Genomic DNA, 22101 nt, shown 5'->3' on the forward strand with positions numbered 1-22101 from the left:
GAGTCTACCACGTTAGCATGGCTTAAAACTTGGTAACCAATGGTCCATGGTAGAACTTCAGACATTACAACAAAAGTAATTAAATATGTGTGGCAGGGCACCTTTAATTGTGAAGAGAAATTCAGATATTTATTCTCTCTGTACATCTGATCATACATTGCTTTCTGTTGGGTCAAAGGACTTTTGTTTACTTGGCACCTTATCCATGGAGTCTGCTGCACAAGGACTGAAAAGGCTGAACTCGTAAGTCCAAACACAGTTTTTGAAGCTGACTCACACAAACTTGCACAAATGTGTCTGTTATATGTGTTTTAACGGTGTAATCTTGTAACTGTGTTTTGTATTTGCTGCTGCCTCTCTTGGACAGGACTCCCTTATAAAAGAGGTTCTTCATCTCTAATGGGATTTTTTTTTTCCTGTTAAATGAAGGTTATTATTAATATTATATTGTTATTATCAATAATAATAATAATAATAATAATAATAATAATAAAATTGTCAAATAAAAAAAAAAATAGTGGAAGTGTGATTGTAAGTGTAGTTGTTCAGCCTTCCAGCTCTTACCTGGTCCCAGTCTATACTGCGGAAAAATGTGTGTGACTTAATGTCTGTGTAGCCCGTCTGAACCTGGCATCCCAGCCGCTCCTTGGGATCCTGTTGGGATCAACACTTCATCAGAATGATAGACACGACTAAATGCATTTCATGGTATTATTAGATTTCGTCTCAAACCAAAGCAGGGCTACTGACTGAAATCTAACAAATCATATTAAGTTCTTAACTGATCAAAATAGCAACTGACAATGGCCCATTGTCTTGCGGAAAATCATAACCAGTATGTTTCCATTTAAGACCAAGCAACTGGTCTTTGGATAGTTCAGATTTTAAACCAATCATACTCACAGGTTTACTGTTACACAATGCTTTCATCACAGAAAAATAATAAGAAAAACAAACACAAAACAGAAGACTTTAAAAAAACGGTAGAGTTTACAACATGTTGTCTGTGTCATGAAATAACTTTTCTTATGATTTGGTGTTATATAAATAAAATTTGAATGATTGATGTTGAAAGATGTAGCACATGTAGAAAATTAAAGGTTTCAAGTAAAACTATCCAGACCAAATATACACTCTTTATTTGTTATTTGCCAATACAATTCTTTAAAACAAAAAATAATTTTTCAATATATCTAAAAAATACCTGGGAAAAATCTAAAACAACTCTGCAAATTTTGATTAAGTTCAGCACATTTTGTGTCATGGTCAAAACCTTTTGCCATGACTGTATATAACATCAAAACAAATGCGCGCGCACACACACACACACACACACACACACACACACACACACACACACACACACACACACACACAAAAAATGAGGGCAGAAGAAAACACTAAGACAGTGAAGTTTCATTGGTACAGTTCTGTAATGTACCCATTCAATGCAGCAGATACATTGTATTATTCAGTGTGCTGTAGAGGTGTCTCTGTTTTAGACAAAGGGTGTCAAGCTCAGTTTAGTTCATGGGCCATATTCAGCCCAATATGATCTCAAATGGGCCAGACCAGTAAAATAATCACTGGAAATAATGTCAACTCCAAACTTTTCTTTTTGTTTTAGAGATGTTTTATGTTTGAAATAGAGCTGCAACTGATTAATCAACTACGTGGTTAAAGTCAATGCAAAAAGTCCCGATTCGATTAATCGACTTCAATTGATAGAAGGGAGATATTCTATTACAGTTTTCCTGAATTGAAGCTTCTTTGTGCATCACAATAAGCGTCCATGTGAAACACAACAGTGGAACCAATGTTTAACAGCAAAGAAATGAAGGAAACAAAGCTTTGATTCAAGAGAATTGTGGCTGAATGATTTTTTTTGGATCACTTTGAGTTGATTAATTGGTTGCAGCTCTAGTTTGAAAAAAGCAAAATTGCATTATGAAAATGTTTACAAGCTATCCTTTAAAAAATGTGAATAACATGAACAACCAGAAATTTCTTAAGAAAGTTAAGTGCAATTTTAACAGTATTATGCCTTAATTTATTATTTATACGTGTGCATTGCAACTTACAGATCACAGTGGATCTACAAATGCACAAAACATTTAGTAACAGGCAGAATTTTGATAAAATTGCTCTTACTTCTCTTAAGACATTTCAGGTTGTTCATATTTGTTCATGTTATTCAGATTTGTTGTAAAACTATACTCTGTGAATGTAAACATTTTTATGCAATTTTAGTTTTTTACACTAAAACAAAGTGATTTGGAGTTGTCATTATTTTTAGGTTAATATGATTCTAAACTAAACTGAAATGATTTTGACATCCTTGGTTGTTATTATCTCAGTGTAGTTTTTTGCATTTCACAAATTCATCCCATGGGCCAGATTGGACCCTTTGGTGGGCCAGATTCAGCCCATGGGCCGTATGTTTGACACCCCTGTTTTAGACTGCACTGAGCCGAGCTTCCTCAGTTCAGTGTAGGTGTGTGCTTCTAGCTCTTATGCTGAAGCAGGAGAGTCCTTTCACTCTGTATCCAACTGTAACACTACAGCATTAGTCTTTTCATTGAACCATTAGAAAGCATGAATTTGGTCAGGAATTTTCTGCCCTCTCACTAAAAACAGGGCTCATTTTTCATTTACTTTATGTTAAATCAGGAATAAATACATCATGGTAGACCGAGCTGAATGGAAGAGGTCTTCCCTGGCTGTCCATAGCACGGCTCAAGTTCCTGGCAGAGATCACACACATTGTGCACGGTCAAAGACAGATGGGGAGGGGGTTCATAGGAGTGGGCTGCTCTCACCTTGTTCAGAAAGCCCTTGAGCACGCTGGCAGCTTTCACCGACAGAGACCTTGGGATGCGAATGGGCTTCTCAAGAATTACTGTTGGCCAAAAAGAAAAGGACAGCAACAAAAAAGAGAGGGTGGGAAGGAGGGGAGAAAAGGACAATTGTGAGTAGGGAGGAGCATGATTCACAGTTCAGGCTGCCTATGGATGACCATGTCTGCCAAGAGGGAATCAAAGGAAGGGAGAAGACTCGGAGGGCGATATTGTATTCTTTCCTCGCACTTTTAATGGTCTACTCACAGCCTTGAGACTCCCACGGATCAACAATGTCATAGTAACCAAAAGATAAGTACACTGAAAAATAGATTCTCCCTCAAAACTGATATTCAAGGATGCTGCGCTGCTTCACAAATTTGTTCACATTGATGTTGCCAGGGGTTTTTGGAAAAAAAAAACCTTGATGAGCTGAGGTTTGCTCTGTATAAACACTGCTCCTTTATCTGTTTACTTATTGCATCTGCACATAGCAGAGGTTAAGCCACATAGGATGGCAGACTGGGATTTCCAGTGTTAAGACCTTACACCTCAAATACAAGAAAAATCTGGCTCCAACAAACAGATATCCCCCTGGCCATATCTGTGGAAGGCCAAGTGCAGCTGTTTATCAGATAAGGGGTGGGTTTGAAACCAAGACTGACAGAGTATTCCATTAAGGGACTTTAAAAAAACAACCATGATGTCTGCCACTGACATGGAACATTCTTGAATTTGTCAGCACATCAGCATGAAACAAACTGGAGAGCAGTTCACATACAAATCTAACCAGTTGTGTCCAGATGCTATTTGTTCTGTGCCTATGAACGAAACAAGAGGTTCCAGATTAATTCTTATACAGGAAGTGCTTTGGCAATTCCATGCTGCATTTGTACATGAAGCATATCACAAGTTTCTCAGTTGTTGTCAGGAAAGCCACATCCTCACTGTTAGATGCACGTCATTTGACTTAAGTCGACTGGTTCCTTTGACTGACAAGAGACCTGCGTTACAACAGCCCTGGTAACAGGCAGACCAAAGGCCTGTTCACCCACCACCTGTCAACACTTGTCATATTCCTTCTAAATTGCATAAACTAGCAGCATTGTACCCGTGGTGTCATTGTACGATAGCATGAGAGGCTAAAATCGTCCAGCATACCTCACAACATTTGAATATGGACATAAATTGTGCCTAGTAGATAGTCAGGTAATGTTTCTATTCATTTAGCGAGTTTGGCAGCAATCGGGCCTGTGAAGGCTGAGGAAGACCCGTACAAACCCCTCCTGTGCTGCAACATCAATCACACATCGATTGGCTACAGAATGTGCATAATAGTAGGATATACAGTACATTGAAATATTTATGCAAATTTAAATATACATTAAGCCATTTGGGCTGGAGATTGACAACAGTGATACTTCAACATCTGAGTGCAAGCAAACACAGCAAGAGATGATACTCCAGGAGTACAGTGAAGTTCAAAAACAACCAGAACAAAGAAAAGAAACTGGGATGTTTGAACTTGAAAACACAATTGCAGTCATTTTTTTAAATTTCAAAGAGTGGGGTCATGATTCTGCCCTCTAATGTATATGCCAGACCTAATGGTAGACGGCTGCGTTCACAGGAGTTCAACTGCAGAAGGTGTTGCCAGTTTAGGCTGGTTAAGAAGGAACTTACACAAAAACAAAAGGCAGTCAGACTAGAGGAGGGACAGAAGGAGGAAGCGAAACATTAGTGATGTCTTTGAATACATCTTGGTTAACAAGTAGTCAAACTAAATATGTGTAATTATTAATAATATCCCATATGGATTTGCTGGAAGAATGTGGTAAAAAAACAAAACAAAAAAACATTATATTTGAGGGGGACAAGTAAGGAAAAATGGGTCTTAGAAAATGAGAAAAAACAAACAAACTGTGAACTTTCACGTCGACATACAAAATCTGGTAGGCACACAGGGCCAGATCTACTAAGATCCCAATTTGCGTGTAGTCATTTGCTTGCGCAGTCTAGAATTTTGCGTGTGGGGTGTGACCGTGGTTTGCGGGTGATTTACAAAGATTGCTTGCACAAATTACAACATGTGCAAAGTCTTGGAGACCGCCCTATTTAAATTAGGGTTTAGCGCGTGCTACTGGAGGCAATACACTGTAAAAACTGCTCTGGGATAAACCAGCATTAATGGGAACAGTGACTGAATGATCCAGACGCATGGAAATGTATCGTTGGAGGAGTTTAGTCATAGAAGGCATGGCATTACTCATCCATTTATTTATTTTTCATTTTAAAGGTGTGTGTGTGTGTGTGTGTGTGGGGGGGGGGGGTTTGGATTTAATGACTGTCAGGCGCACATCATGCTGTCACACTGTAGCCAAATATCGGTGCATATTTTTAATCACAATCATCAGGAGTGGAAAAGAGTCCCATAAAGTGGTGTGTGTGTGTTTGGGGGGGGCATATGTCACAATTACTTTTTCTTCCGTCACTCCAAAAATGTTCACGAGGGGTGAAAAATGCATTCTCTGCATCTCGTTTCATCTTTTCGATGTCTCCTAATCACTTCCGTGTGTGTGCAATTATGCACACATGCAAAAAATATAGACGCAGTTTCTATTTTTTATAAATCACTGCGTGTGCTAAATTAATGTATTTACATTTTCTCCTCCCAGCACATGCAGAACTGCGTATAAACGCCCCAAATTGCATATTCATTGTGGCAAATGTACTAACTGGATGCAGATGTGCTATTTTGCACCTTTGAAAGACGTAACCCTTATTGCGCACCGTCAGTAAATCAGTTTGTCCATTTTTTTGCGTGTGCAATGAGTTTGCACACGTTTTAATACACGCAAACCTTTGATAGATCCGGCCCACACTGTACATTGGGTCCAGAGTTAATGAAAAAGGCTGTTGGAGTCATACCCTACACTCAACAGCCCACCACAACAGATTTTGCTATTTTCAGCAGGGAAAGTAACATTTGTTAACAACTAAAAGGAGGCCAGGCCTGACAATATCTACATGCTGCATTAAACCCAGTGTTCTGGTGAGACTGTGTAGAGCTTAATTGAACACGTGCAGGAAAATATTTTTTTCTCTACCATGTTTTGTCAGAAAGCTGATTTTCAAACTGTCCTTCCTGCATTTAAGTAATCCATTAATTGTGTGAAGGAAGCCATATACAGCACTGTCCACCACAATCAATGAATCCATACCAAGGGGGGGACATTCAGAAAAATACATTTGATTCCTCCAGAAGACTTCAGAGAATTTGAAGAATGTTCTGGGGATCCACGGAGGAATAATACTGTCCAAAGACACAGCAGTCTCCAAGTCCCTTTAAAGCCGTTAGGTTGGGATGTGGACCAATGGCACTCAAAGACAGAGGGTCTATAGCTAGATGGCATATGGCTGGGTGGCTCCTATAGTGGAAGGGTTGGTTTCCGTTGGCAGGTGTTCATCCAGGAACCTGCTGCTCTCCTGGTAAAGCCCCCAGGAGGATGGCGCTGGTGGCAGATGCTAGTCATGGTGCCATGCTATGCTCCTGACAGTCACAACAGACACATAAAGCGTCATATGAAGCTATCGTAGTATGGAGGAATTTCTGTTCTAGAAGGCTGTGTGAGTGGGTGTGATAGAGGTGGAGGGGTAGGGGTGCAGGTCGGCTATGTTAAGGTACCATATGGTTTGAAGACACACAATTACAAATACAGGGACACATTACACAAAGAACACGCACAAAAGAGGTTACAATCACACCCACAAAACTGTGAGTTTATTAGTGCCTACTGTAGAACACACAACTCTTGAAAGGATGAAAATCAAAGAGGATCACACTTTTTGCTTTGAGAATAATGTTTTGACTATAACTAGATTAAATACAGTACATCTGTTCATCACCATCACCTGTCTGCAGAACTGCCACCACTGCTCTGCTGATGACGCAACAAACTGGATTTTGTCATTATATTTATGTTAAAATGTATTTAACTCCTGTCAGGGATTTAATCTATAAGCAGTTATTTCCTTATTGTTGCTTGGGATAAGATGGATTCTAATCTATTAGTTGTTGGTAATGGCACATCACGGCAGGGTGAAACATAACATGCCCACACTAAACCCTCAGCCTTCAGTCCACCCCAAAGTTTTTGCACATACGGATGGACGACAAACAGATGACAATACCCTGCAGCAAGGTCTGAGGGTAAAACCCAACAATGACAGTCATCATATCAATTGTTTTAGATAACAACATGATATTATTTTCGGATTATCATAACAATTTACTTTAGAGATCAGTGAATATGAGTATCGCAATAATATTTTTTGCATGAGGGTTTTGCAACAATAAGTTAAAGAGTGATAGTGAACACAACAACATCCAATTCATAACTGTTGTGGGATTTTGTCTTGTATTCTTCTATGACTCTTACAATGGTTCCATGTTGTTACATTTTTCATCATTTTGCATCTATTGGATTGTTTTCATCTTTTCCATTGTTCACCCTCAGCCCACTGGCCACAGGGTATTGTCATCAGTTAGCTGTCCATCCGTCCGTCTATCTGTCTGTCCATGTGGGGTGGGCGTCCAGCACATCGTCAGTCGTCTGTCTGTCTGTATATGAAAAACTTTAGTCTGGACTGAAGGCGAGGTTTTCAAGTGTGCGTACATTATGTTTCTCATATTTTACAGGATTTTTGTTCTTTTCCTTATATCTTTTACAAATACTTTAAAACCACAAATAACCCTGGCTTCTTCAACTCTCACTTAGATCATGATTGCCTTTCTGACTATATTGCCCAGCCTCTACCTCACATGGACTGTCTGTGTGAGCCCAGATTAAAACATAAGCAAATACTAATAGGATGGATTTTGCTGAACATCCAGACAGGAAAAAGACTGGGATAAGATGGCTTGGTATTATGACCGCAGCAGACATTTACTACAGAATCTGTCCACAGACTGTTGTGATTGTGGTTGTAGTTGTTTTTGTGTGTTGCACCACTGAGTGACATAAAAAATACATAAATACAGTAAAGTCAGACTCAAAGAGCTTTTCAAACCACCTCAAAATATGGTTCCGATGCAACCTGACAAAAGCCTTCTGTGAGTGGAGTTACAAACCTGCCTCTTACTGAACACTACCAAGGCCAGGGGTATCAAGCATCTGGCCCATGGGCCAAGACCGTAATTTCTAATTTGTGAAATGCAAAATTATGGCTGAAGCTATTAGCCAACAGGATGTAACAATCATTTTAGTTAAGGTTCCACATACAGACCATATGATCTTTAGTGTCATAATATAAATAATGACAACTACAAATTTTTCTCTTTCTTTTAGTGTAAAAAAAGTAAAACAACATTAAATGTTTATATTTACAAACCATCCTTTCACAACTTTAACATTTTGTTATGGTTCTCAAATTTTTGTTATTTTTGTTCAGGTTTTGTTCTTGTTACTTTTTAATGTGTCATATTTGTTGATTTTTGTACTTTTGTTCATATTTGTTGAAAAGTGAAATTTTACAATATTCTACCTGTTACTAAAAGTTTTTGTATTTGTACATTCACTGTGATCCGTAAGTTGTAATGCTCACGTATAACTGATAAGTTGTGGCACAATATCTTTTTTAAATTTCACTATTTTCTTAAAAATTTCAGGTTTTTTCAGGTTATTCAGTTTCTTTGTGAAAGGACAGTTTGTAAATGTAAACATTTTCATAGTTTGATAAAAAAAAAAATTTGCACGAGACAGAGAGTAAAATTCGGAGATCTCATTATTTATAGGTTGAAATGTTATAATTACACTGGTCTGACCCGTCTGAGATCAAATTGGACTGTATGTGGCCCCTGAACTCAAATTAATTTGACGTCCCAAGACCAAAGAGATAGTGGTGGATTTCAGAAAGTCTAAACCACTCTTCAGCCAGTCAACCTATGTGGGGTAGACTCTGAGGTGGTCCCAACATTCAAATATCTAGGTGTGCATCTTGACAACAAGATGGACTGGACCCTGAGCACAGATGCAGTCTATCAAAAGGGGCAGTCGGTTAAGAAGATCAGGTCCTTTGATGTCTGCTCTAAGATGTTGCACATGTTCTACCAGTCGGTTTCATCCAGTGTACACTTCCATGCTGCTGTCTGCTGAGGGAGGCAGCATCAGACAATAGGACACACAACAGCTGGACAAACTGGTGAAAAAGGCAGGTTCTGTTTTTGTACAGACACTGGACTCAGGGGGACTCTGTTGGAGAGATACACACTGTAAGGTGGAGGGCATCTTGGAAAATCCAGATCATCCTCTTCATCCCGTTCTGACAAAACCACAGAAGCAGCTGCAGTAGGCATCTAACCTCATTAAGATGCAGGACTGTGAGATATAGAAGCTCCTCATGCATACAGTGTCAGAGTCTACAGCACCTGACTAATGATACATTATTCTTTTGATTTTTATTCAGCTGATCAAAAAGTATCTGTATTTGCAAAAATCACTTTTTATGTTTTTTTTTCTTCTTTTATTTAGTCTACCAGTTTATTCACAGTCTTTAAATTAGGATTGTACATAGAAAAACACAAACAAATGTACATTTAACACTAGTGTAAAAGGCTTCCAGCTCATTTTGTTGTTTGAGGGTTTCCAAGTTGCAAGTGAGTACAGGCAATCGAATTTTTACATCTGTCTCCTTCTACCATAAAGCGTAATTATAGAACAATGATCCAACAACAGTGAGTATGCCATAAAAGTATGTCTCCCCAAAAACATACTTTTATGGCTGCTACGATAACATTCTCCCTCCTGGTTAAAAGCATTGAGTGTTTTCCTTGGAAGGAGACGTGTGGCCCTCTGTTTTCAGGTGTCTTCGCCTGGTTACTTGGCCCAATCTCACATTAAATGAAAATGCCATTACCTGCCAAATGAAGCAAACTAATGCGGAAAACACGCTGAATGTTCCACACATGCACCTAAATATCAGGCTGTAACAGAGGCCGTGATGTACTGCCAGTTTTTCCACAGTTCATTAGAGGCGGAGGTAGAAATGGAATCAAGAACGCTTATTGTAGAGAACCAGTTCCCAGTAGCTCAGTTCCTTGGAATCATTAGTCTGCTTGCTTAACAATTCACTTATTGGTTCCGCGACATCATCATGTCACAACATGTCACATGTCATTTCCATATTTTGGTTTAGAAGAATTCTAAAGTAAGGTTGTATTTCACCAGTGGTGACAACACTAGGGCCATTTGCAACAGTTGCAGAGCTTCCATTACAACAAAGGGGGCAAATACCTCCAACATCCAGAAATATTTAGCCACAAGCATCCAATTAAATTATATGACTGTTGCATCTTTAATGCACTGCATAGTGAAGGTGGTGGCAACTCTGGAAGCAGCACGTAGAGCAAGGCATTTGTCTGTCACAGCGCTAACATTAAACTCCTCTGAATTCTATTGATACTGTTAATGTCAGCCCTGTTTCACTATCAACCGCATTCATTATTGTTTATGAATAATCTCCTTTAATTACATTTCGATGATGATGAGGCTCAGAGGCTGCAGTAAGTACATCTAACACCTTTTTTACTACCCTTTATGAGCTTTGTTCAAATCAAATGCAAAATGTTATGTAGTGCATATTTGACATTAAAGGGTTAATGCAAACAAAGCCATTTGCACCATAGTTTATTTCCTAATCCAGTGCAAATCAATAAGGAATAGATAGGGAATCAAATGGATGGTGATATCGACGACGAACTGGAATCGCTAATTTTAAATTCCATCCCTAGGCAGAGGAGCATGTAGTACAGCACATGCATGCAGCATACATCACTTATCAAATATTAACCAGTTTCTTGCTCAGATAGTAACACTAATATAGAGGGTTTTGGAAGGTTATTTAAATAAGTCTAACACATTTTTCTTTCACATTCAATGCAGCAGATTCATTGTATTAATCAGTGTGCTGTAGAGGTGTCTCTATTTTAGACCAGGGGTGTCAACTGTTTTAGGTCAGGGGCCATATTCAGCCCAATATGATCTCAAAAGGGACCAGACCTGTAAAATAAGAACATAATAACCTATAAATAATGTCAACTCCAAACTTTTCTCTACCTTTTAGAGAGGTTTTATGTTTGAAATAAGTAAAACTACACTATGAAAATATTCACATCTACAACTATCCTTTAAAAAAGTGAATAACACGAACAACCTGAAATTTCTTAAGAAAAATTAGTGCAATTTTAACAATATTGTATTCAGTTCATCATTTACACATGTGCATTACAATTTACAGATGACATAGGATCTACAAAGACACACAGCATTTAGTAACAGGCAGAATATTGTGATGATTACACTTCAGACATGTCAGGTTTTACATGGTTATTCATGTTCATGTACATTTTTATTTGACACTAAACAAAAGGAAAAAATGTGGAGTTATCATTACTGGAGTGTTATTATTAGGCTGTATGTGACCTTGAATTAAAATGATTTGACATCCATGATTGTTAACGTGACTCGTCCAGGGGTGTACCCCGCCGTCACCCACAGGTAGCTGGGATAGGCTCCAGCACCCCCCACGTCCCTAATGAGGCTTAAAAGCGGGTTCAGAAGATGAATGAATGGAGTGATTGTCAGTGCTGTCAGTGTCATTTTTTGCATTTCACAATTCATCCCTCGGGCCGGACTGGACCCTTTGGCAGGCCGGTTTTGACCTGTAAGTTTGGACATCCCGGTTTAAAAAATCCAACACTAGCAAAGGAGGCCCATGGCCATTAGGACTGCATTGTCTATCAGTGCACCAGAGCTGGTGTTCATATCAAGACGTCCATATCAATGTAGTTGTGAAAAAAAAAAAAAAAAGGACTAATGTCCCTGTATCTCATGTCATGTTTCTATCACAGACTTACTACCAAGTTGAATGTGTGAGGTTGTGAGGTTCTGCTGCTATGTTAGAGTCCTGTGGTCTTCATATGGGAGATCATCCCCTTAATAGAAGTGGGTGGTACTTTCACTGGAGGAGAACTCAACTAATTAAATAAAAGTCCCTATGTGACTTCCTATCAGTACTTATTAGTAACTATATTGATATTTCTAACAGTTTCCATGTAATAAGCCACTGAACTATGGACCATTACTTAAAATAATTCAAAATATTCATCAAACGTTCAAAAATTCAAATTCTGAAAGTGTGAACAAAGTTTGTAGACATTGTCCCAAGGAAAATACATATAAAATTGACAAATCTGACCAGTAGTTTCATCTGCGAAGATGACGCCGGACGCAGCGCCTTCACAATAGCTCATGGCCTATGGCCAGTGAGATAAATATGCTGGTGACATTCTCAGACTTTATTTTCCAGCGCATCACTTTGGTGTTGTGTCGGTCTTTGACACTAAGGCATGATGACTTCGTAATACATTCAGTGTGCTGTCTAAGGTTGGAAATCTACACTCAAACAGCCACCAAGATCTTTTAATATAGAAAAGTTCATGTTTTTTCCCCTTATTGTCCTTTACTTAAATACAGTTGTATTCAGTCTACCTGATGAGCCCCATTTCTTTGGGCTACAGTCGTTACCGGACTTGGCCACATCAGCCAACTTCTCCGTGGGCAGAAGTGGCATATGTTCCTTTCCTTTATCTCACCTTGAAAGAGGTACTCCTCAGTGTTCATGTCAGGATTGTCGGTGATAATGTCAAACGGGGACCTTCCAGCCATCATCTCAAACATCAGGACACCCAGAGCCCACCAGTCCACACTGAAACTGGGTGGACACACAGCAATGACACAAAGTTTCATTGTATTAGAACATTGGTAAGTGTGGCATGAAGACTGTCCTCCAATATCTCCTGTCTTATTAGCCAAAACTATATGCTGAGGCTGCAAGTTTTTCTGAAATAATAGAAGTAAAACATTGAGCCTGTTTCCATGACCATAAAAATCCGATAAACAGAGTAATCAGATAATGTTAATAATCAGATCTGATGTGTTTACATGCACTCAAGAAATGCAATAATCAAAAACCCTGGTTTAGACACTCCAGTCCATTATCAGATTTCTTTCGGAGTACATACATACATACATAGTGATGGTAGACTCAAACTATCTGTTATTGTCTTCTGCTTTGACTGCGTAACTTCCATTTTCTACAATTTTAATTGTTTTTACACATGTAGACATAAAAGAACGAAATACATCAGATTAACCTGTATATGTCAGGGTAGAGACTGCGATCTGGTAGGATCGGCGATTCTACCAGTAGAGACTCCGATCGAAGTCTCTACCATTAGAAACTCGATCAGAGTCTCTGACCCTAACCCTAACCCTAATCCTAACCGTAACCCTAACCCTAATCCGATCGGAGTTTCTACTGGCAGGATCGGAGTTCTACCAGTAGAGACTCTGATCGGAGTTTCTACTGGTAGAGACTACGATCGGAGTCTCTACTGGTAGAATCGCCGATCCTACCAGATCGCTCTCTCTACCCTGATATATACATGCAGGAAGACCATCGGGGTACTGGGGAGGAAGTCCAGGTGTGTTAATCGGATTTCTCATAATCAGATAACTGCTGTTATGTGATAAAACATAGATAATGCTGTTTAAATAATCACTTGAAGAATCTGATATCTCCAGAAATCTGATAATGATGGAGTCTTAATGTGGATGTAACTGGCTTTATTGACTAGGGAATTTCATACCAAAATGTGTTTCGTCTTATTATAGAAATATTGTCCCCAAGGCTCTCTCACCGTAGTCCTCCCCCTCGAGGATCTCAGGTGCAATGTAGTTGGGTGTTCCACAGAAAGTACTAGTGGTGTCACCAGGCCTGATCCCTTCCTGAGTGGGACAAGAGAAGGATGTACAAACCAGAGAAAAATGTTTGCAGGGGTGAACGAAGAGTTGTTTGAAAGACATTAACAGTAAAAACATGAAGGGGGGAGTTAAAAAAAAAAAAACAGATAGAGGCCCCGTTTGTACTTTGAGCTGATACTGATCTGCTGCATTATTGATAACCCCACACCAGCTGTCCTCGCAGCAAAAGATCAATACATCTCTTACCTTGCACATGCCATAGTCCGTGAGCTTGATGTGTCCCTCGTGGTCAAGTAGAACGTTGTCCAGCTTTAGATCACGGTAGATGATGCCCTTTTCATGCAGGAAATTCAGAGCGATACACATTTCAGCAGCATAAAATCTGCAGAGAAGGGAAAAAAATTCAAAGAATGATGTGTCTGACCTGCCAAAGTATTTTCAACTCCACTTTTTACCTGAAACAAGCAGAGTGTGTTTCATTCCTACTCAAACCAAGCAGTAAATCCTCTGAGCTACTATGTTTTGTATTATTACTTTCCGCGTTCCATTTTTACCAATAAGTCGCTTCAGGCAATCTTTTCAAATTACTGTGAAATCGGTTGAGGTTCCAGATTTATAGTGAAAACACATCAAAGTATCATCATCATCGCAAATCAATCAATCCAGAAGAGGTGAGTACCGTCACTGTCATTTCTCTGATAAATAGTAGATAATGAGTTAGCTTTCATTTGATTAAAATGTCCTTTTGGTAAGCTAAATGACATTTTTGTCTTTGTGAAACACAGTTAACATTACACCACAGAGATGCATGACTAGAAGCCAAATGTGCAGATAAAAGGTCATCAGAGCCTTTTGGGTGCACCGCTGTAGGAGAGCTGGAATACGATCATTTATAACATCAGTTGAAACAAAAGACTTCACTGCTCAAACTCATATTTCTAGAGGCAGAAACCCACAAAAAATGTCTGAAAAGTCTGAACAGGGCACTGTAAAAATGGTCATATTAGTCAATATTGATTATTATTGTAATAAATGTAATGAAAAGTCATTATTTTCTTCAGGTGGCTTTTAAAGTTAAAGGTTCCTGAGTGAAAGATGAGGAAACCAGAAAATTTTAGATATTGTAACAAATTTTCTACACATATATAATAATGAAAAAAAAAAAGGTCCAAAATAAACATAGCAAATAAAGACAGAATTTCCACTATGCAGAAGAAGCTCCCTTCTCCTTAACCATACCTCTAAGAGTTCCATAAGTTGCTTGAGCCCAAACAGCAACTAAACCAATTTCTGGTCATGGGGTGTGGTCAAATAAATTTGCATGGGGACTCTAAAACTTTTCCTGAACAGATGAGATGAGGTTGTGGTTTCATTGGAGGATTAAAGGCTCAACCCTGGTTGCAATTTTGGTGCTTGTGGCCAATAGAATTGTTTATTTCTGGCATTAATGTGACTTGATGACGTTCACTGAGTTGCCAAGTTGCTTTCAAGGTGAGATACAGACAATTTTAGGACTCCAAAGCACATGGTTAATCTTGCTCCAAGAACCCTTAGAATGCAGGGTGACTTTAGTCAAACAGTCTTATGGCAAGCATTATCAACTGACTCAAAATTACATGTTTGACACTTCACACAAATTTAAAACTATAGCCTTCATATCTTCTTTAGTCCCCCCCTCAAGTCTTCTTCACCATCAGCCTCCCCTGGTGTTTATCGAAACTGCAATTGCACATTACAATGATCTGTCATGTTATATCGTTTTATTAAAATGGAATGTATTTAAAAAGTACCATCCATAACAATTAAACAATGTAATATATAATGTAATTTACCTTAGAAACATTTTTTTTAAATATTGCAAGTAAGAAATTACATAATTACACAAATTTCATGTGGGGCTGTGAGGAAATTCAGAACTTCTGGAAAGAGATTAATAGAATGTGTTAACCCTGTGGATGCAAAAATTGTGTATTTTACACATCTTCCTGAGCAGTGTCAAGTAATCAGAAGAAAAGAAAACTTACTTTTTTGCTTATTACAAGCCAAACGTTTTATTTAAAATGGAAAGATGTTTCAAGGACTACAGCTGATCAATGGATTAAAGAAATGTCTTGTAACCTTGCATTGGAAAAACTGATGCACTGGGTAAGGAAAGATTGAAGACTTGATTGAAGATCTGGACACCTTTTCTACAGTTTATAAAGGACTTGTCTGTATAAACAGTTTAAATTGTAACTGTCAAATATATTTTGTAACACTGAGAGTGTGCTGCTGTTGTGTGGATGGGGGGGTTATAGGGATTGTTTTATGTATAAGTGTTGTTACCTGTTTTTACATAACAATGTAAACAACAATAAATATATTTATAAAAAATGTACCGTCCATGAACTGACATTGAATTCTCAATGAAACCCAGTGCTAGCCCCGGGTGCGACTGTTCCCCTTCGTCTTCTGTGCTTTGTGAGACTGAGGGAAAACACTGCAGACATGTTGACAGTGCAGTCGCTTCCCACACCTCTCCCTTCGTTTTCCCTGTGACAGCCTGGCTTTGCTTTGGCTGATGTTTCTTCGCTGGCACGCAGACTGATAGAATCTGCGTTCTATCAGCAGTACCATCCATTGCCCACCGGCATGCCTCCCCCACGGCGCAGGGGAATGTGGCAGGGCTTTCTAAGAGAGCTGCTCATGAATATGTACAATCATTATGAGTGATTAACATGCTGCTTTGCATATGTACAGCCAGCGTCTCCAGAATACAGATTGCAGGGACCGATAGGGGCCCAACGGTGCCTCTCTAAATTACCCGGCCTTGATCCAGCATTATCAGTGCTGCAGTTGGAGTGCCTTACAAATACATAGGCACAAAGAATTATATGAGTTCATTATAATTTCAGAGCTAAAAAAAAGGAGCTAAGTTGGGTTTTGGCACCGTATGGGCATGAAGAGCTGATATAGCAGGGTATGAAATATAACCAAGCATACGTTCTACAAAAAAGGGTTTTTTTTTGTCCTAACTACTGCACAAAGGATCCACATAACATAAATATAAAAAGGGACCCTTCTGGAAGATGTTCAATCAGTCTGCCCTGAAATAACAGTTAATTGCATGTGTGTTGCTTGTGTAACTGCCTGACCATGCCATGTCATCTTAACCACAAAATTCACCCACTTGTATGTCATGCTCCCATCATGCAGTCTATTCCTGGTGGCCGGGCTACAGGAGTGAGCCTTGTTTTAGATGCATTTGAAAATTATGGTTGGAGAGAAACAAGAATTCAAGAGTAATTTCCAGTAAACCCAAGAAGCCAGGCAATATGAAGCACATTTTGATGTACGAGTCAAACACTGTACTGCATTTAACATGATTTCAATACTGAGGTGAGACGCATACTTTTTCTCAGCAAGCATGTAGACAGATGTTGGTGGCAGAGCTGTACGTTTACCTCGCATGCTCTTCTGGGAGCTTCCGTTGTCGTTGCATATGAAACATCAAGTCCCCACCGTTCACATATTCAATCACCAGAAATAACCTGCAACCCAAAGCACGAAGGAACAGATGTCAGTGAACAGTAGCAACTGTTCAACACAGGAACTCAAAAACATATCAGGAATGCACAGTTTTACAGAGGTAGTTAAAAAGCCTGCCTTGGAGCTGCACCAGTTTGTTTACACTCCTAGGAGAAATGAACTGCATTTTTGATTTTGTCTCTTATGTAAATGTCTTCTTAAAGCACTTTTTATTTTTACCTTTCTGGCAACAGTTGTTCACCTCATTTAATCTGTAGATATGTGAGTTGCAATAAATTCCCTTACAGTATTAGTGAAATTTCTTTGCAATGGCATGTTTTTGTGAATTTATTTATAGATAGTGTCAAACTATTTTGAATTACTAAAACTGACTCTCCTGCAATCAATACAAGATATTTGCCAAAATTTAACATAACTATGAAATAAATGTGACATTTATTGTGACATCGCATAAGGCATTGTATGTCATAAAGGATGCCCATGGTAAATGTGTCCTGTAATAAAAGCTAAAGGCGGTCTAATGAAATATTGTATGTTGGACTTTTTTGGCTGGGCAGTGAAGTTTCATTCTATTCCCTGAAAATAGCAAAGGCACCAAGTGTGTTTGTAAGAATACTAGCATGAAACATACTTTTAGTTCAGAAACAGGTCATAGATATCTGTGATTTGAATAAAACAGCTATGGTGTTTGCCTCCAATCTAACCTATAGACATGTGGGCTGAAATAAATTCACCAATAGTTTTAGTGACTGCAGAACACCAGGGTTTCTGGTTTGTTTAGATCCAAATTAAACAACAAATACCGTGTTAAAAGTCTGATCTCACACATTAAGTCACCATAAAAGTCACACAGTAAGTTAAATAAATTAATAGATCCACTGGGTTTAGGTAAAGTGAGGAGGAAGGTGAAGGTGATGGCAGATAAAATACAGGACTCTGCCACCTGACAGTTTTCATCCTGACTCCCAGTTAAAGGTTAGAAAAATACATTTCAGTTTAAATCCATAAAGAATCACAAAGCCCTTAAATCACTTCATCCAGCCTAGCTAAATGCTGCCAGGTCTAGACTTAATATAATAAAAAGTTCAATAATACTGTCTGAGGGAAACAGTTATTATCACAATACAGAGCCCCGCCCCAAAACACCCCACCTGGATTTAACTCAGCCAATAGTTCAGATCCTTCCATTGGATAATTAGTACAGTGATTAATCATCTCAAAAACAAACCACTGATTACTAGAAAGTATAACATTGGACAATGCATGGAATCATCAAATTCATCAGACTCAAACTGTGAAAGAGTGATTCAGGGACCATGAAACATTTACAAGGAATTCCGACCTGAACTCTACTGGAGAAGACTTTACACAGTGGTCCACTCCATTATCAGCTCTTGGCAAAAATTTTATGTAATGTGAAATGGATAAAAATGCATTTGACATGTATTGTGACACCACATAAGGACTATGTATCATAAAGGCTTCATTCTATTCCCTGAAAATACCAAAAGCAACCTGAATGGTTGTAAGAATGCTAATACAAAAGCATACTTTTATTCAGAAATATTATATACAGTATATCCATGATTTACATTCAGTGGTGACCTTTCGTTATTGTAACTAAGTTGTTTGTCTCGACCCTGTAATTCGTTCATTTTTCCCCTCACACCCGCTCTTTCAAATGTTCTTTCAAGGGGCTTTGCAGGGTAAAATATGTAATATTAATAATATCATATTATTATTGCTATTGTTATTATTGTTATATACATTAATTCTTACATATTTTACAGTTACACATAACAATAATATGTTATTATAGTATGTATTCTGTATTTTATGCTGCAACTGTTTTTACTGTTGGTGTTGACCATCAAAGGTAATGGAGAGGACCATTAATAACTTTGAACATTTGGTAAAGGAAAAGGCTACTTTATAAATTAGTCATTTTAGAGAAAGCAGTGGTTCCTAAACTTTTTGACTCAAGATCCAAAAGATAATCTGATAAAGTAGCAAGTCTTCCACAAAATAATGCTCAGTAATTCACTTATTAATGTAATGTTAGAACGTCAACCGTTTGTAAGTAACCTTAACTTACACTGACGATCGACAGATCCATGACACAAATAATCCAAATACAAACGTAAACAAATGTTGATTTTTTGATATTCCATGCATTACTTGTAGTGTTGTTTCAATAATTTTGTGCATCATTTATTTCTTGTTAGACAAATAACACTGCTGAACCTAGACCTGACCAACTGAAGCAACCCCAAATCATAACACTGCCCCTGTAGGCTTGCACTATAGACCACTAGCATGATGGGTAATCACTTCATCCACCTCTATTTTCACTCTGATGCATCCATCACTGTACAGGCCTAGACTCATCGGGTCACATGACCTTTATCTATTGAAACACAGTCCAATCTTTATGCTCTCTGTCAAACAAGGTTGTTAAAAATGAGAAGTTAGTACAACCGTTAAAGGTTTAAAGAACTTGTTACAGCTGAAACATATTAATCACTGCAGTAATTACCAATGGAAGGATCTGAACTAGTGCTGAGTTAAATCCAATGGTTACTTTTATTTTGGCAGTGTATTTTACTAATTTACTATTCATTTACAATTAACAGAGGTATTGAATTTGCACTTATCACAGTAATCTTAATTCTAAAAGATACACACTGATTCCCATCATACAGCAGAATTCCACATTTAGTGTCACTAAATACATTCCTGATCCAAATTTTAAGACCAGTTGAAAAAATGCAAGAATTTTGACAACTGGTCTTAAAATTTTGATCAGGTGTTTCATATACAGTACTGACTTGAAGCACATTCTTAGATCTGACAGTGTTATCCCTTGTCATGTCTTACCGGCTTTCTGTTTGGAAACACGAGTGGAGGCCTACTAAAAACGGGTTGGTGGACGCCTGTTCAAACACATGTTTCTCTGTCTGCACCCAGTCAATGTCCTGCAAGGGTGAGGGGGGATGGGGAGACAAACAGAGACAGAGAAGAAACATAGAGTATTAATGTTCCATCTGACTGATCAATACAGGGCACTTGTTGTCAAACAGCACGATGGAAAAACAGTGGCTTAAAGGATAATGCTCATAAAATGTGACCATGGGATGGTGTGTGCCAGAAGAAAACTGGCTGCGTGTCTGTACTCTGTGAAAACAGTTAGTCAAGTTAGTCACCAACATGAATGGAGGCTATAAGGACACTTTAAATATTACATCCAAACATGTTAATTGTTTGTGTCTTATCCTGCCTTCACGTGCCATGGGCATTATGGTAATACTAGTTACGATCTCAAAAATTGGATGAATGCTCCCTCTCGTCATATTTTCCACTGGAGAACTGGGAAAAAAGCAAATGAAAGCCAAAGTGAAAGCTCAAATGAAAATAACCTTTGAACCTTTCACACTGGGGAGAGCAATGAAGGATTCATCGCAATGATAAACAATGCTTCCATTAACATTCTGCTGATGTTAGGTGATGATTTTGTACATTTGTAGCATACACAACTTGCAAAACAAAGAAAACCTCTAACATGCCCGCACTTGAAAACCCTCTGCCTTCAGTCCACGCCAGGGCTTCCTTATCGCTGACTATCTGCCGCCCCCCCTCGGTTGAGAACAACTGGTGCACGCCAAAGTGTTTGCACATCCAGATGACAGACGGACGACGAACTGATGACAATACCCTGCGGCGAGGGCTGAGGGTAAAAATTAAATTCCCCCCACCCCAAAAAATGCTGTTGCAGATGAATTATCATGTCCAAAACTGTTTTACCAAAGTAGCAGGTTATGATAAATTGGATGTCAGCCATTTTTTGTTTTGCTACGACAAAAAACACACTTGAACACAACCCACTTGTAATTTCAAATTCACTAGTGAAAAAGATCATCTTCCTGATAGCACGTGAAGGCCGCATTAAAGGTGTTGGAAGTGTGTAAGGAATCAAACTGTCCAAACCCCGTCAGCCATTGATGGTGTTTACATTTAACATTCATAGGGTCAGCTATGATTGTATACTTTCTTCAGAACATTCTCATCACATCACAGATGCTTTGCTGGCTTTTAGACTGTGGTAGAAATGACAACTCTGAAGGTTCTGAAAAGTAAAATACCACAGTATTTGTACTGTAAAAGAGTAAATTTACATAAAAGCACAATAAGGTTCTGGTGGCTTTAAATAAAATGCTTGAAATTTTAACTGATGATGCAACAGTTTTTCAGTTGAGATGGAAGACCTATTTTAATAATTCCTTAATGAACCGTCAATCCCTTTATCCAAACTAGCACTAAGGAAATAATGAACTGTAATTTTATGGTATAGGGGAAGAGAACTGCACATGGTCTTTCTGTGAATAATTATTTTAAAAACATTTAAAGAGTTGAAATGAGGCTGCAGTTGCATAAAGTTGATGTATTGATGTATTTCAGAGTCGAGGTCTTTACAGTCTTGCAATTGAATAAATGACACAAATTAAGACAAATTAAATGGACCACAGACATTCAAATCCAAAGCAATGCCATTATATGAGTCGGCCATCACAGAGGATGTACCTGCACACTAATATTCCACTATTATTCAGATTTTGAGGTGTCATTTAAACAGTGTATTTTGCTTGGATATTCTGACTGTGGCCTTGAATGACTACAGGTAAACAGGTATATTAGCGGGATGTTTAAATGACTAACAAAAACGAATAACTTATCAGCAATTTCATTTATTTATTTATTTATTTATTTATTTTCCAGAATAAGGACAAATACGTTTGGAGCATTTTGTGTTTGCATGTAACAGATTCATTGCCGAATGCCACACTGTTTCTAGTTCCATCTCACCACACACTGAGAAAAAACTGAAAAACAGACCATTGCAAGATTTTTGGTCGGTG

General features: G+C 38.4%; 1 protein-coding gene across 1 annotated transcript in view; it reads right to left on the minus strand.

The window, feature by feature from the left end:
* The window catches only part of LOC115422492 (protein kinase C zeta type-like), a 182454-nt gene that overhangs the window by 24102 nt on the left and 136251 nt on the right, over positions 1 to 22101 (minus strand). The window contains exons 10-16 of the mRNA XM_030138838.1: positions 20066 to 20163; positions 17104 to 17190; positions 13907 to 14042; positions 13597 to 13684; positions 12490 to 12609; positions 2820 to 2899; positions 565 to 654 (exon numbers count right to left, since the gene is read on the minus strand). Coding sequence (XP_029994698.1) covers positions 565 to 654; positions 2820 to 2899; positions 12490 to 12609; positions 13597 to 13684; positions 13907 to 14042; positions 17104 to 17190; positions 20066 to 20163 — 699 coding nt within the window. The remainder of the gene's footprint in view (positions 1 to 564; positions 655 to 2819; positions 2900 to 12489; positions 12610 to 13596; positions 13685 to 13906; positions 14043 to 17103; positions 17191 to 20065; positions 20164 to 22101) is intronic.

Source organism: Sphaeramia orbicularis, chromosome 7 (genome assembly GCF_902148855.1).
Source record: "Sphaeramia orbicularis chromosome 7, fSphaOr1.1, whole genome shotgun sequence".
In the NCBI taxonomy this organism is placed as follows: domain Eukaryota; kingdom Metazoa; phylum Chordata; class Actinopteri; order Kurtiformes; family Apogonidae; genus Sphaeramia; species Sphaeramia orbicularis.